Consider the following 12,987-nt stretch of genomic DNA (forward strand, 5'->3'; position numbering starts at 1 on the left):
CAAGTTAGCATATAGTGCAACAATGATTTCAGGAATAGATTCCTTAATGGCCCTTACCCATTTAGCGCCCCCCCCCCAACAACCCCTCCAGTAATCCTGTTTGTTCTCCATATTTAAGTCTCTTATATTTTGCCCCCCTCCCTGTTTTTGCTTCCCTTCCCTTATGTTCATCTGTTTTGTATCTTAAAGTCCTCATATGAGTGAAGTCATATGATATTTGTTTTTCTCTGACTGACTTAATTTCGCTTAGCATAATACCCTCTAGTTCCATCCACATTGTTGCAAATGGCAAGATTTCATTCTTTTTGACTGCTGAGTAATACTCCGTGTGTGTGTGTGTGTGTGTGTGTGTGTGTGTGTGTGTGTGTGTGTGTGTATGCCACATCTTCTTTATCCATTTCATCCATCGATGGACATTTGGGCTCTTTCCATACTTTGGCTGTTGTTGATAGTGCTGCTATAAACCTTGGGGTGCATGTGCCCCCTTTGAAACAACATTATCTGTATCTCTTGGATAAACATCTAGTAGTGCAACTGCTGGGTCATAGGGGAGATCTATTTTTAACTTTTTGAGGAACCTCCATACTGTTTTCCAGAGTGGCTACACCAGTTTGCATTCCCAGCAGCAGTGCAAAAGAGATCCTCTTTCACCGCATCCTTGCCAACACCTGTTGTTGCCTGAGTTGTGAATTTTAGCCATTCTGACAGGTGTGAGGTGGTATCTCATTGTGGTTTTGATTTGTATTTCCCTGATGATGAGTGATGTTGAGCATTTTTTCATGTGTCGGTTGGCCATCTGGATGTCTTCTTTGGAGTAGTGTCTATTCATGTCTTTTGCCCATTTCTTCATTGGATTATTTGTTTTGTGGGTGTTGAGTTTGATAAGTTCTTTATAGATTTTGGATACTAACCCTTTATCTGCTATGTCATTTGCAAATATCTTCTCCCATTCCGTTGGTTGCCTTTTAGTTTTGCTGTTTGCTGTGCAGAAGCTTTTTATTTTGATGAGGTTAAGGATGGGTTTTAAAATGGGAAACTGGGTATTTTGTTTTCACAACATTAAAACAAAAAGCACTTGTGTCTGAGATTTATTCTGTCCCTCAGCATATTCAAGGCAGGACTATAAGGAATCCTGTAGATCCTCTAGTCCCCTGAGAACACTGGGGCTCAGTGAGACCAAGTGACCCTAACACATACACTAGTTACTTTCCCAGAAGGAATTAGAACTCTTTTGTTATTTCAGGAAGGCCTGTTATTATGTGTCAAGCATATATTAAGCACTGGGATTTCCCAAGAACTGTCTGAGCTGGACCTTGAGGATGGATAAGAGTTTGCCTGGCAGGGAAAGAGTGTTTTTGTCTTTCCTTAAACTGGAGAGCTAGTTTGGGAAGGTGAAAAAAGAGGAATTCTATTTTCCCTAGCTTCTCCAGTTAGCAGTTCAGGCCTCTATTTAAAGAAGCTTCATGGCAAGTTGATTTGGTTGTACTCACTGGGAGTGGTGCACCTCTCCTTAAGGGTTGGTCTTTCAATGACAAGAATGAACAGAAGTGATCTGTGCCCAAAACTTTGCTATCTGAACTGCAATGATCCTGCCACTCTACTACCTGTGCAGTCCAGCTCCTTGTCCTGAACAGGAAGATGCTGGAAATGAAAGGCAGTGGGACCTGGGTTTCTGTATAGTAACGTACAGAGCCAAGCTCATGTCCACTCTGTGTACTGGAGAGTCACACAAGCTACTGGTACATACTTCCTGGTGCCCCCACATGATCCAAGTCCAGTGAACAGACATATAGGGACCTACTAATGAGCACTAAGAGGTACTGAGTGCTCATGTGTGCCAGGCACTGTTCTTAGAGCCATACATGGGTTACTGTACTTAAGTGAGGCTGCACCATACGGCACAAAGCAGGCAGTGACTTTGCAAGATCTGGTGGCTTCTGAAGATCTAGAGAAATGGAGTGATTACAGAAGCCTGTATCATAACAAATGCCAAGGAAAGTCAGTGCTGGAACACCAACTAGAAGGGACTGAAGGCTAGGCAGACTGCCACAAAATCAAGGGGCAGAGGGGTATGGTAGAGAGTACATGGATGTTAGAGTTGGACAGACAGCCTGGCAAGCAGTTCCTGGCTCTACCAACTTACCAGCTATATGACTGGGCAGGCTGTTTGCCTTTGGGAGCATTACTTTCCTCCTCTCTAAAATGGGCATTAACCCTGTCTTGCAGGGTTGTTCTCAGCATAGGAGTCCAGCACAAAGCCCAGCACAGTGTAGTGCCTGGCTTTCCAACATTAGCTTAAGAATCCTCAAGTTCCCAAGAATCATGGAATGTCAGAGGTGGAAGATGCCTCAGAGATCACCCACCCCAGACATGTCACATTTGGACACACAACCAGAGTCCAAACGCAATGAGTCCTTTGCCCGAAGCAGCCTGCTAGTTAATGGCTAGATTAGGGTCTAAACCTAAGACACCATCTGGGCTTACCCACCGGGCCCAATCATTACAGTTAAACCATAAGCATAACTCTCAAGATGGTTTTCACCAAGGTGATTGAGGGTGATCCTGTTAGTTCACTTAAGATTATTTTCTCCTCATAAAACAGCCGACTTTTCAGTTTTTGCTTTAAGTCGCTTCTGAAGTACATTCATTTGCTTTCCTGTTAGTCCTGCTTGGGCCACCGTCCAAAACCTCAACAACAACAAACCCACAGCCTGGGTGACTTGTACAACAGAAACTTACTTCTTCCAGTTCTGGAGGTTGGAAGTCCAAGATCAAGGTGTTCACAACGCAGGTTTCATTCTGAGCCTTCTTCTCTTGGCTCGCACGGCACCACCATCTTGCTGTGTGATCTAACCTCTTTGAACAGACACAGATAGAGAGCGAGCTCCCTGGTGTCTTTTCCTAGAAGAACATTAATCCTATGGGATCAAGACTCCATTCTTATGACCTTATTCACCCTTAATTATCTCCTTACTTCAGCATACGAATTTTAGAGGGAGCATACTTCAGTCCAAAGGACTGTGTTACCTATGTTCCTCCATCCCTCAGAAGCCATTCCATTCAGGTCTGTTTCAAACTGGAGGTACAGGAATGATGAAGTATGTGAACTATTAAGTACCTAAATGTGAGGTATCACCTATGGCCTGGCCTCTTTTACAACTCCTTCAGGTCATGGACTAATAGAGACCAAGAACTGTGGCAAAGCCAAAGTCTGGATCATTCAACATATTCTTAATTGTGGCAATGAGGCTTGAAGGGTTTAAGACATGTAAGCAGACACATTCGGAAAGAAAACCTGATGCTGAGTAAAGCTTCTCTGAAGACAGGCCATGCATTTGAGTGACGAACAGAAAAGTGCAGCTTTGACATTTAGACATTTAGTCTGTGATTTCCAAGGGAAACTGTATAAACTAACATATTTTTGAGGGAGATTGTTTCTTTAGAAAGATTAAGGGGAAAAAAGCCTGTCAAAAATGTGTAGTGAAATATCTAGACTAAAGAGGCTCCAGGGCCTGGATAAGAAGGCAATGCAGATCTAGTTCTTTGGCATCAAGTGTATACCCATTCAGAAGTCATTTTAAGTCAAAGTGCTACTCAGCCTATTTACAGAGCAATCTTGGGATATTTGATTGGCTCTTTAGGAGACTAAAAGTGAACTTGGCCAATTATTGGCTCTTTTGGGAGGGTAGTGCCCAGTAACCTCCCCCCCCCCACTTTTTCTTTTTAAGGTTCAGGCTGCTTTTACAATTTTTTAAAATGTTTATTTAGTTTTGAGAGAGAGAGAGAGAGAGAGAGAGAGAGAGAGAGAGAGAGAGATGGAGTGTGAGAGGGGGAGGGGTAGAGAGAGAGGGAGACATAGATCCAAAGCAGGCTCTAAGCTCTGAGCTATCAGCACAGATCCTGACATGGGGCTCGAATGCATGAACTGAGAGATCATGACCTGAGAAGTCAGATGCTCAACCGACTGAGCCACCCAGGCCCCTCCAGGACACCCTTTTGAGAAATGATATCACCTCTCTTATTTGCTAGATGTGACTCCAAATAGTTTTTGGCTGTGTCCCCAAATCGTATTTTCTTCCAAATTTCAAAGTAATGCATGAAAAGTAAAGGGTCATAGAAAAACTCAAACAATTCAGAAGAATATGGAGTAGAATGTAGAATTCCTCCTTTACAACGCCTGCCTCCCATCCCCTGCCCCTCCCCATGAGCAATGATCATAGTAGTTTGGTGGGTGATTTCCCCCCCCAGATTTTTAAAATATGCCATGCTTTTATTTATAGATAGCTAGAGTTATTTTTAAATAAGTGGCACCATGCCATTATAATTTGACTTTCTCTTATTGATGATTATATAGGTATGTCTGATCAATTTTTGATTATTACAAAGCTGGAATAAATGTTCTTGTACAAATATTTGTATACATGAACATTTCTGCAAGACAGATTCTTAGAAGATTTACTGGGCCAAATTTAAAAACTGGTAGTCAAATTTCCATTTGAAAACACTGTACAAATTTACACTCCTACCAGAATTATATGAGAGCATGTGTTTTCTAATTTATTTGGATTTTGACATGATCAGTCTTTACTTTTTGTCAAATTGATAGGCAATAAAGGGGGATCTCACTGTTATTTTCATTTGCATATTTTTGATTTCTTGTGAGGTTGAACATTATCACATTTCTTTCTTTTCTTTTTTCTTTCCAAGAGAGTGTGTGCAAGTGAGAGGGAAGGAGCAAAGGAGGTAGACAGAGACTCTTAAGCAGGCTCCATGCCCAGAGCAGAGCCTGAGGTGGGGCTCGATCTCACAACTGTGAGATTACGATCTCAGCTGAAACCAAGAATCAGATGCTTAATAGACTGAGCCACCCAGGTGCCGCACACATTTATATATCTTTTGCATTTCTTCTTCAGTGAATTGCCCATTTACATTATTTTAGAGAGATGGTTGATCTTTTTGAGTTGTAGAGGCTTCCCATAATTATACATATTAATCTCTTCAGGGGCAAATATTCAAATTTTCTGTTAAAAGATATTCAAAAGTGCATGAATCGGTATGGAAAAAAATATTGAAGGATTTATACTAAAAGGATAATAGTAGACAGGGTGCCTTGCTGGCTTGGTCAGTATAGCGTGTGACTTTTGACCTTGGGGTTATAGGTATGGGCCCCATGTTGGGCTAAAAAATAAAATTTTACTTAAAAATTACTTAAAAATAAAATCTTTAAAAGGACAACAGTAGTTACATCTAAGCGGTAGACTCATGGGTATTTGACTTTCTTTTTTTTAAAAATGTTTTATTTATTTCTAGGAGAGAGAGAGAGAGAGTGTGAGCAGGGGAGGGTCAGAGAGAGAGGGAGTCACAGACTGAAACAGGCTCCAGGCTCTGAGCTGGCAGTCAGCACAGAGCCTGACACGGGGCCCAAACCCACGAACCGCGAGATCATGACCTAAGCGAAAGTTGGACACTTAACCGACCAAGCCACCCAGGCGCCCCTTGACTTTCTTTTTTATACTTTTCTATGTTGTCTGCTTTTTTCTACTCTTGAACACTAAGTATGTATTAATTTTATGAATAGAAAGAAAACCCCCCAGTAGACTGATAAGTAGGGTAAAAGTGCTCTCAAAGCAATTCTAAGAGAGGATTTTCCAAGATACTTTGAGGAGTGGCAGTATCAGTAAGACCTAATTCTCCTAAGGTCAAATATGAAGGAAACAACAATTACTCCTTGGATAGTGACTTGATATGGACGTTGAAGTTAGCCTTATTATTTTATAGTTACCTCTTCCATACCCAGGATTCTATCACTCTTTAGCCGAAGTGTTTTATTCTCCCAACCCTTTTTCAAGTACTGGCAATAAAACTCAAACTATATCTGGTGCAGGAAACATCTCAGTTTGCCTGAGTTGAGAAACACCTCTTAAAAGCACCTGAATTCATTGGTTCTAATGACATCTGGCAGTGTCGCTTGGGCCTTCCACTGGCTAGGGGGTGAGAGTGGGAAGAGAGTGTAGGCTGGGGGGAAAAATGGCCCTTCAGATCTGGATTTTCACAGGCTGAAGTGTCATTCTGGATGGTGCCTCACAGGTAGGTTAATGGGAGCAAATTCTTAAGAACAGCCAGGTTGGCTGAAGGCCAGAGCCCAGGACGAGAGGAATACACTGAGGAGAAGTGACCTTTGAAGGCTGTGAGTAACCCACCAGCTGCCAGTACCTTTAGGAGTGCTTCCGTGCAAGCTTTAAAAGAAACCATCACCACTCTCTACTGGTGCGATTTCTAGGTCAGAACCGACTCTCCACGCCCTGAGTTGTCCATTGGGTGCATCCGTGCAGCTGGGCTCATGCTGCCTAGTGCCTCACCAGCAACTGTGAGCACTACAGGGCTCAAATATAATGCATAGAAAGGGGAATAAAGAGGTAAGAGAATCCCCACGCTCCTGGCTTTTGATTATTCTTAGCTTACTTATATACTCTGAATTATGATGATTTACTATAAGGTGAATGATTTTTGGAAAGATGGATTTAGCCTATGGGCTAAATTCTTAAGAGTAGCAATGCAGATTCTAGGACTTAACCATTTACATGTAGAAAAGCAACTTCTGCATCATGAATTTTATACAGCCTGTAGGCCAAGGATAATTAACGTTATATCACACCAGCACGATAACCTAAAATATGACCATGCTTAAATGTGTGTGACTCTTGACTATGGAGTGAAAATAAAGTGCAATCGACATCAGCTGGCAAAGCCCCCTGACCTGCAGGTCGGAGGACTGCACTGAGGACATGAGTGCCATGGCATTTCGAGGCTGAGATTCAGATAACATATAAAGTCGAGAAAAGAGACACATCTGTCAGTCTTCCAAACTGAGCTGAGGACATCTGCACTACTGCCACCATCCCACTGTCATACAGCAGGAAAAATGGATGTAAAAATAGAAGTGATACAGCAACTATCAACACGGAGGCAAATGAATGCGGCAGTACTGACGTTGAGCTGGAGTGGCTTTTTCCAGGGCGGGCTGGACAGTGTGCGACCCAGCTAAATGTGTTTCCACCACCCACGCTGTCCCTGACAGACCAATTTTATTTTGGCCAGCCTTGTGGAGGTTACGATTGACAAAGATTGTATACATTTAGGTTGCACGACATGATTTTTTTTTTTTTGGAAGGTGTGCATCGTAAGGGATTAGGAGGAGGGAAAATGTGAGGCCATAAACCTCTTGAGAGCAAGGACTGCCCTCCTGACAGAATAGTGAAGGAGCCCAATTTGTTCCGAAGAAAATGCCTCCCTGGGAGTTCCGCTCCTTACTGGGTGAATTATCTCCTCTTTATTAGACTCGTGAAGAGGCCAAACAGGTGTGTGCAGAACAGGCAGGGATTTTAACAATGAGAGTGCGGGATGAGAGGACACAGATAGCTTGAAAAAGGCAGAGGGAGATTCAACACCCAGAAAATAACCACCCTTGTTTCCCGTGTCACCTCCCCTCCACGGGGGGGCTGCTGAGAGCTCATTCAGTAGATTAGGTAGAGCAATGAAGTGGAAGATTCTTTATCACAAGAGGATCCATCCACTGGTGAAGTGCCTAGATGGATCTTTTTGTTACTGTTTGACCTTTGTTTTCTAAACCGATACAATTCCCCTGCCACAAAACTCACCCTTTAAAAGTGTACAATTCAGTGGTTTTCAGGATATCTACAGGGTTGTGTATGCAACACCACTATCTAATTCCAGAACGTTTTCCTCACCCCAGAGAGGAACCTTGTGCCCATTAGCAGTCTCCCGACCCCGTCTCCCCCGCTGCTGGCGACCGTCCATCTACCTTCTGTTTCTATAGATCTGCCTCCTCTGGAGACGGCATATACTTGGAAACATCTAATATGTGGCCTTTTAGGTTTGTCTTCTTTCACTTAGTGTAATGTCTTGAGTGTTCATCCACACTAGTCCGAACAAGAATCTGTTATATGTATGTGCCCCAATTTGTATTCCAGGCATCTGCTGTTCAAAGTCAGGTTGCTTCCGATTTGGGGCTATTACGAACAATGCTGCTGGAAACATTCTTGCACGGTTTTTGTGTGGACACGTGTTTTCACTTCTCTTGGGTGCAGACCTAGAAGAATTGCTAGGTCCTACTATAACTGGAAATTTAACTTTGCACAGCCCTTCCGGACTGTTTCCCAAAGCGACCTACACTACTTTAGCTTCCCACTGGCATTGTTTGAGGGTTCTGATTTTTCCACATCCTAGGTATGCTCGTTACTATCTGTTTTTGATTCTAGTGGGTGACATGTGGTATCTCACTGTGTTTTGTTATTTCGGAAAAAAATCAAAGCCATCCACATACATAGTGTAAAAGGAACGCTTAAGGAGTAAACGCCCCATCTCTCTCCGGAGCCATTTCCATGAGACAAATACTTTAAATTCCCTCCGTGGTCGCTTCTGGTATTCATCTTCTCTCTCTGGTAATATGCTTATACTGCTGTTTTTAAAAATCAGTTTCCAATATTCTCTCTTGGCCTCCAACTACGGAGAATGAGCATTCAGCTCTCTTCTCTTCCTCCAGGTGCACACAGACTCACTTTATCCTTCCATCTTCAAAACAGGACTATAATCTCCACTTTTGGTTAAATCAAGAATTGGCACTTACACCGCTAGGACTACAGCTTCACAGCCACGTGGTGTGCGGATATTTACTTAATCATACTTTTCCCCTTAGACTGCAAATGATGTACAGCAAAAAATTTGCTGCTTTTTTTTTTCATTTCCACAGTTTTCAACATAATTAATTGCTACTTCATTCTGCTATTTCCTTCTTTGTCCTTTCCTGTTTTTGCTTTTGTGTCCGGGAGTCGCTCCTCCAGGGGATGGGACCCGCCTGGTTGCAGGCCTGCTGCATAGCTGCTGCCCTGGGGCTTCCCTTCACCACCCCTGACTTCTCTCCTCTGTGGCATCGCCTACTTCCTGGATCCCATATCTTCCTCCCGCCTAGTTTTATCCCTCAGTTTATAACAGCATAATCTTCCAGTAGCTTTTTAATTTCTCCATTCCTGCCCCCTTTTGTGTTAAATAGGTTTTTTTTTTTTTTTTTTTTTTGAGAGAGAGAGGGTGCAAGTGAGCAAGGGACAGAGAAGGGGGGGGAGAGAGAGAGAATCCTAGAAGGGGCAGAGACAGAGAGGGAGAGAGAGAGAAGTGGGGCTCGAGCTTACCCGATGCAGGGCTCGAACTCACAAACCGTGTGATCATGACCTGAGCAGAAGTCAGACGCTTAACGAATGAACCACCCAGACACCCGTTAAATAGATATTTTGAAGTGTACCATTGTAATTCCCTTGTTTCTTTTAGTTAAAAAAATATTTTTAATGTTTATTTATTTTTGAGAGAGAGAGAGCACCAGTGGGGGAAGGGGCAGAGAGCGAGGGAGACATAGAATCCGAAGCAGGCTCCGGGCTCTGAGCTGTCAGCACAGAGCCTGACGTGGGGCTCGAGCCCATGAACCATGTGATCATGACCTGAGCTGAAGTTGGACACTTAACCAACTGAGCCATGCAGGCCTCAGGCTTCCCCACCCCCCCACCCCTGCTTTTTTTCTTTGGGTTCTTTTCTTAGTGATTGCACTGGTGATTCTAGTTAGCATCTTAACTTAAAACAGTCTAGTTTAGATTAATACCAACTTCATGTCGATAGCGCACAAAGTTGTTTATGGCTGCTTTCATGTTACCACGGTGGAGATAAGTAGTTGTGACAGAGCATGTATGCATAAGGTCCGTGAAGCCTAAAACTTTACTATCTGGCCCTTGACAGAAAACTCAGTGATACCAATCCAGTGCTCTGATTTTTGTGATCCCGTTCTCTACCTCTTGCCTCCAAGCATTTAAGTTATCTTTTCTCCTCTGAGCTCTCACTGTGTTTCACCTTTCCTGAAACTGAAAAATTAAGTGCGCATGCTAAGAAACCAAATGAAAAGGCACAAAACAGTACCAACGAAGTGTGACAACCTCCCTGTGCACCTCTCTGTATTTAAGATGTTCAAGGCGCAACCCATCACAGTCTAGGAAATCCAGTCCTTCAACATGACATGGCTCTGCGGATAATGACCATTGATTCAAATCTGAACATTTGCAAGGCTGGCGTCTTCATCACTTCATCCCATGCCCAGGCAGGGCATTTCCACATGCGTGTTGTGTGTGGTTCCACACTCCAGGCAGGGCTTGTTTTTGTCGGACCAGCATCCACTTCCCATCCTCTGATAAGAGTTCTTTGATTTTTATTTGAGACCAGGGATGGGGACCCGACATGGGGCATGGTGTGGGCAGGCAGGTGCCTGGGCTCAAAGCCCACTGCCAGGCAGGCAGAGCCAACAAGGAGGGGGTGAGGGGGCCCTAATGACATGGCTTCACCTCTGCCCTTGCCGAACCTTCGGACTTTCCAGTCAGGTGCACCAAGTACATCCCTGTTCCTGAATAGGCCTGTTCTTGCTGTGCTTTGGTGCTTACAGGCAAAAGGAGCTATGGCTGACACAGACACCGGAAGCAGAGGCTGAGTCTCTTTTGGGGTAGAGCTGTAGGCCCGACATCTTCACGAGGCCCTTCGTTTTCAGCAACGGAAGAGTAAACTCTTATGCTCTAGTTCAGGACCTGGACTAGTTTCAGTCTAACGCAGGGTCAATTTGTGAACTAAGAGGGAATCTCTCAAACTCACGTGACTGTCCTTGACAGAATAGAAAAAAGAACTAACAGTTTCCAAAATGACTAACTACAAAGAGAATGGGCATCACTGAGTCCAACTGATCAAATACCTGATCAAGCACATGGTGAAAGGCAATCAGGGTGTGATTTCATGTGATAAAACCATTCCTTGTACTTCTCTATTTTTCAGAGCATATTTGCATCCATGAGTTCATCACATCGCTTAGGCTCCTTTTTGATAAATGACCCACGTTTTATTTATTTACTTAATTTATTTAGTGATCTACATTTTAAACTCTTTCCTAAGCATAAAAACTAAAATATATTTTATAAATAATTACACATTGATTTCTTATAAATAAAAATCCTAAAATGTTTATTCTTCCCCCACTCTAGTTTTGGGTCCCTGATACTTATTTTTTGTTAGTCAGCTCTTCTCAATCCTAGGCCATAAATAATAATTCTTATTTTCCCTGATTTAGAGGACCTCTGAGCCTTTTATTTTCTGGCTTGTTTTCCCTTCCACACCTTTGCGGGCTGTGACTTGTCTATGTAACCTGCTTGTCTTCAGTGCACACCTTACATAAGAAGTGTCTGGAGTCTATGGGCTAAGTTTTGAACCCCCAGCTCTGTTACTTCCCAGCATTACGGTCGTGAGTAAGTGTCTAAATCTTCAAAATGAGGATAATAATATACCTCATGTCATTGTTGTAAAGATCACTGAGATGTATGCCAAAGAGACACAGGAAGCGTGAAGTAGACGGTAGCAGTCATTATTTGTGGGCCAGAAGAATGAGTTCTGCCAACCAGTGCTCCTTGCGCTTTCATTCCACATGGAGGCTTGTAAGAACCAGCGACTGGGAGTATTGTCTAAAATCTAAGCCCCACAAGGGCAGAGACTTTGTCCTGTTCTTCACGATAGCCCAAGCACTTAATAGACGAGTGGCATATAACAGGTATTCAGTACATAGTTACTGAATGAAATCAGTGAATGAAAATAGGTGATACATGTAGAATTTTACTGATATTCTGATTTTACAGATGAGGAAACTGAGGCTCAGAGAGGTTAAGTGCCTTGTAGAAAGTCCCACAGTGGGTTGGGGAAAGATAAAGATATTTTTTTTTCCCCCTTCTACCATATCACCTCCTTGGGCCCTTACCTTATGATCCAAAAATTCAGGTGCAGTATCTTTGTTATTAAATGATGATTATCAAGGGGGCAGAAATGATTCTGAATTTTAAAACCTACCGTGGTATCCACAGCCTTGACTTTCTCTGTGGGGATGTGCTTTGGGACAGGTTCTGTCTGGGACAGCATCACACAGCCTTCAGCACCTAAGGTGACGATTACGACCTTGCACCCCCTTTCCAGGAGCACCTGCGCGGCCTTCCCAGCGTCTGCAGGGCTGCTGACCGTGAGGCCAGTTAGGATCTCAGCCTAGAATACAGAAAAGTGAAAGGAAACAGTGGTGAGAAAAGTAACCTGGGTCTACTTCCAGATTAGATTTGTTTTTCTAGAAAAATGTCTCCCTTCTTTTGTATAACAACCAGTGCCGTGGGGAACTTTGACGGATACTGGCTCAGGAAAATAAATTAAATACTCGATATCAATGACAATAAAAACTCGCTATTGAGGACATTTTGGGGACAACTGGGGAAATGTGAATGTGGCCTGGATTTCAGATGACAGCATAGAATTATTAATAATTTTCTTGCGTGTGATAATGATGGTGTGGCTCCTCTTAGGAGATGCACACTGAAGTATTTAGGGGTGAGGTTTCATGTTATGTGTAGCTTAGTCTGAAATGACTCAACAAAAACAAAAAAGAAATACATAAAGGGGAGAGGGGAGGCAACATAGCAAATGTTAACGACTGTTCAAGTGGAGAGTATATGACTATTTGTTGGGTTGCTCTTCCAGCTTTTCTGTGTGTATGTATGATAACATTCATCATAGAGTGTTAGGGGGAACAAAGAATTCTACAAAAGAAAGGAAGAGGGGAGGGAAGCAAGTAAGGTAGGGGCCGCTGCCAATGATTTTGATATATTAAGTCATGTCTGTAAATTTCACACCTGAGGTTGTAATTCTTCTAGGCTCCTCTTGGGTCATAGTGCCTTTCTCTTCTTACTAGTTATAGTTTTCCATGTTTGTACCATACCCACTTCTTTTGTTTGTTTTTGCTCAAGAAAATGTTTTGCTCAGGGTAGGAGAGACACTGACACAGAGCAGGGAAAGCAGTGTGCTGATATATTCAGGAGGTTTCCACTCCTTACTAACTCTGGGACTTTACCCAAGTCACGT

The 12,987-nt window shown here is 43.0% G+C and overlaps 1 protein-coding gene across 3 annotated transcripts in view; it reads right to left on the reverse strand.

The window, feature by feature from the left end:
• RBKS (ribokinase) overlaps positions 1-12,987 on the reverse strand; it is an 87,585-nt gene that overhangs the window by 26,673 nt on the left and 47,925 nt on the right. For all 3 annotated transcript variants that reach the window (XM_039238421.1, XM_039238418.1, XM_039238419.1), the window contains one exon: positions 11,935-12,123. In XM_039238421.1, coding sequence (XP_039094352.1) covers positions 11,935-12,123 — 189 coding nt within the window. The remainder of the gene's footprint in view (positions 1-11,934; positions 12,124-12,987) is intronic.

This window comes from Hyaena hyaena, unplaced genomic scaffold, assembly GCF_003009895.1.
Source record: "Hyaena hyaena isolate Hyena2069 unplaced genomic scaffold, ASM300989v1 scaffold_140, whole genome shotgun sequence".
Lineage (NCBI taxonomy): Eukaryota > Metazoa > Chordata > Mammalia > Carnivora > Hyaenidae > Hyaena > Hyaena hyaena.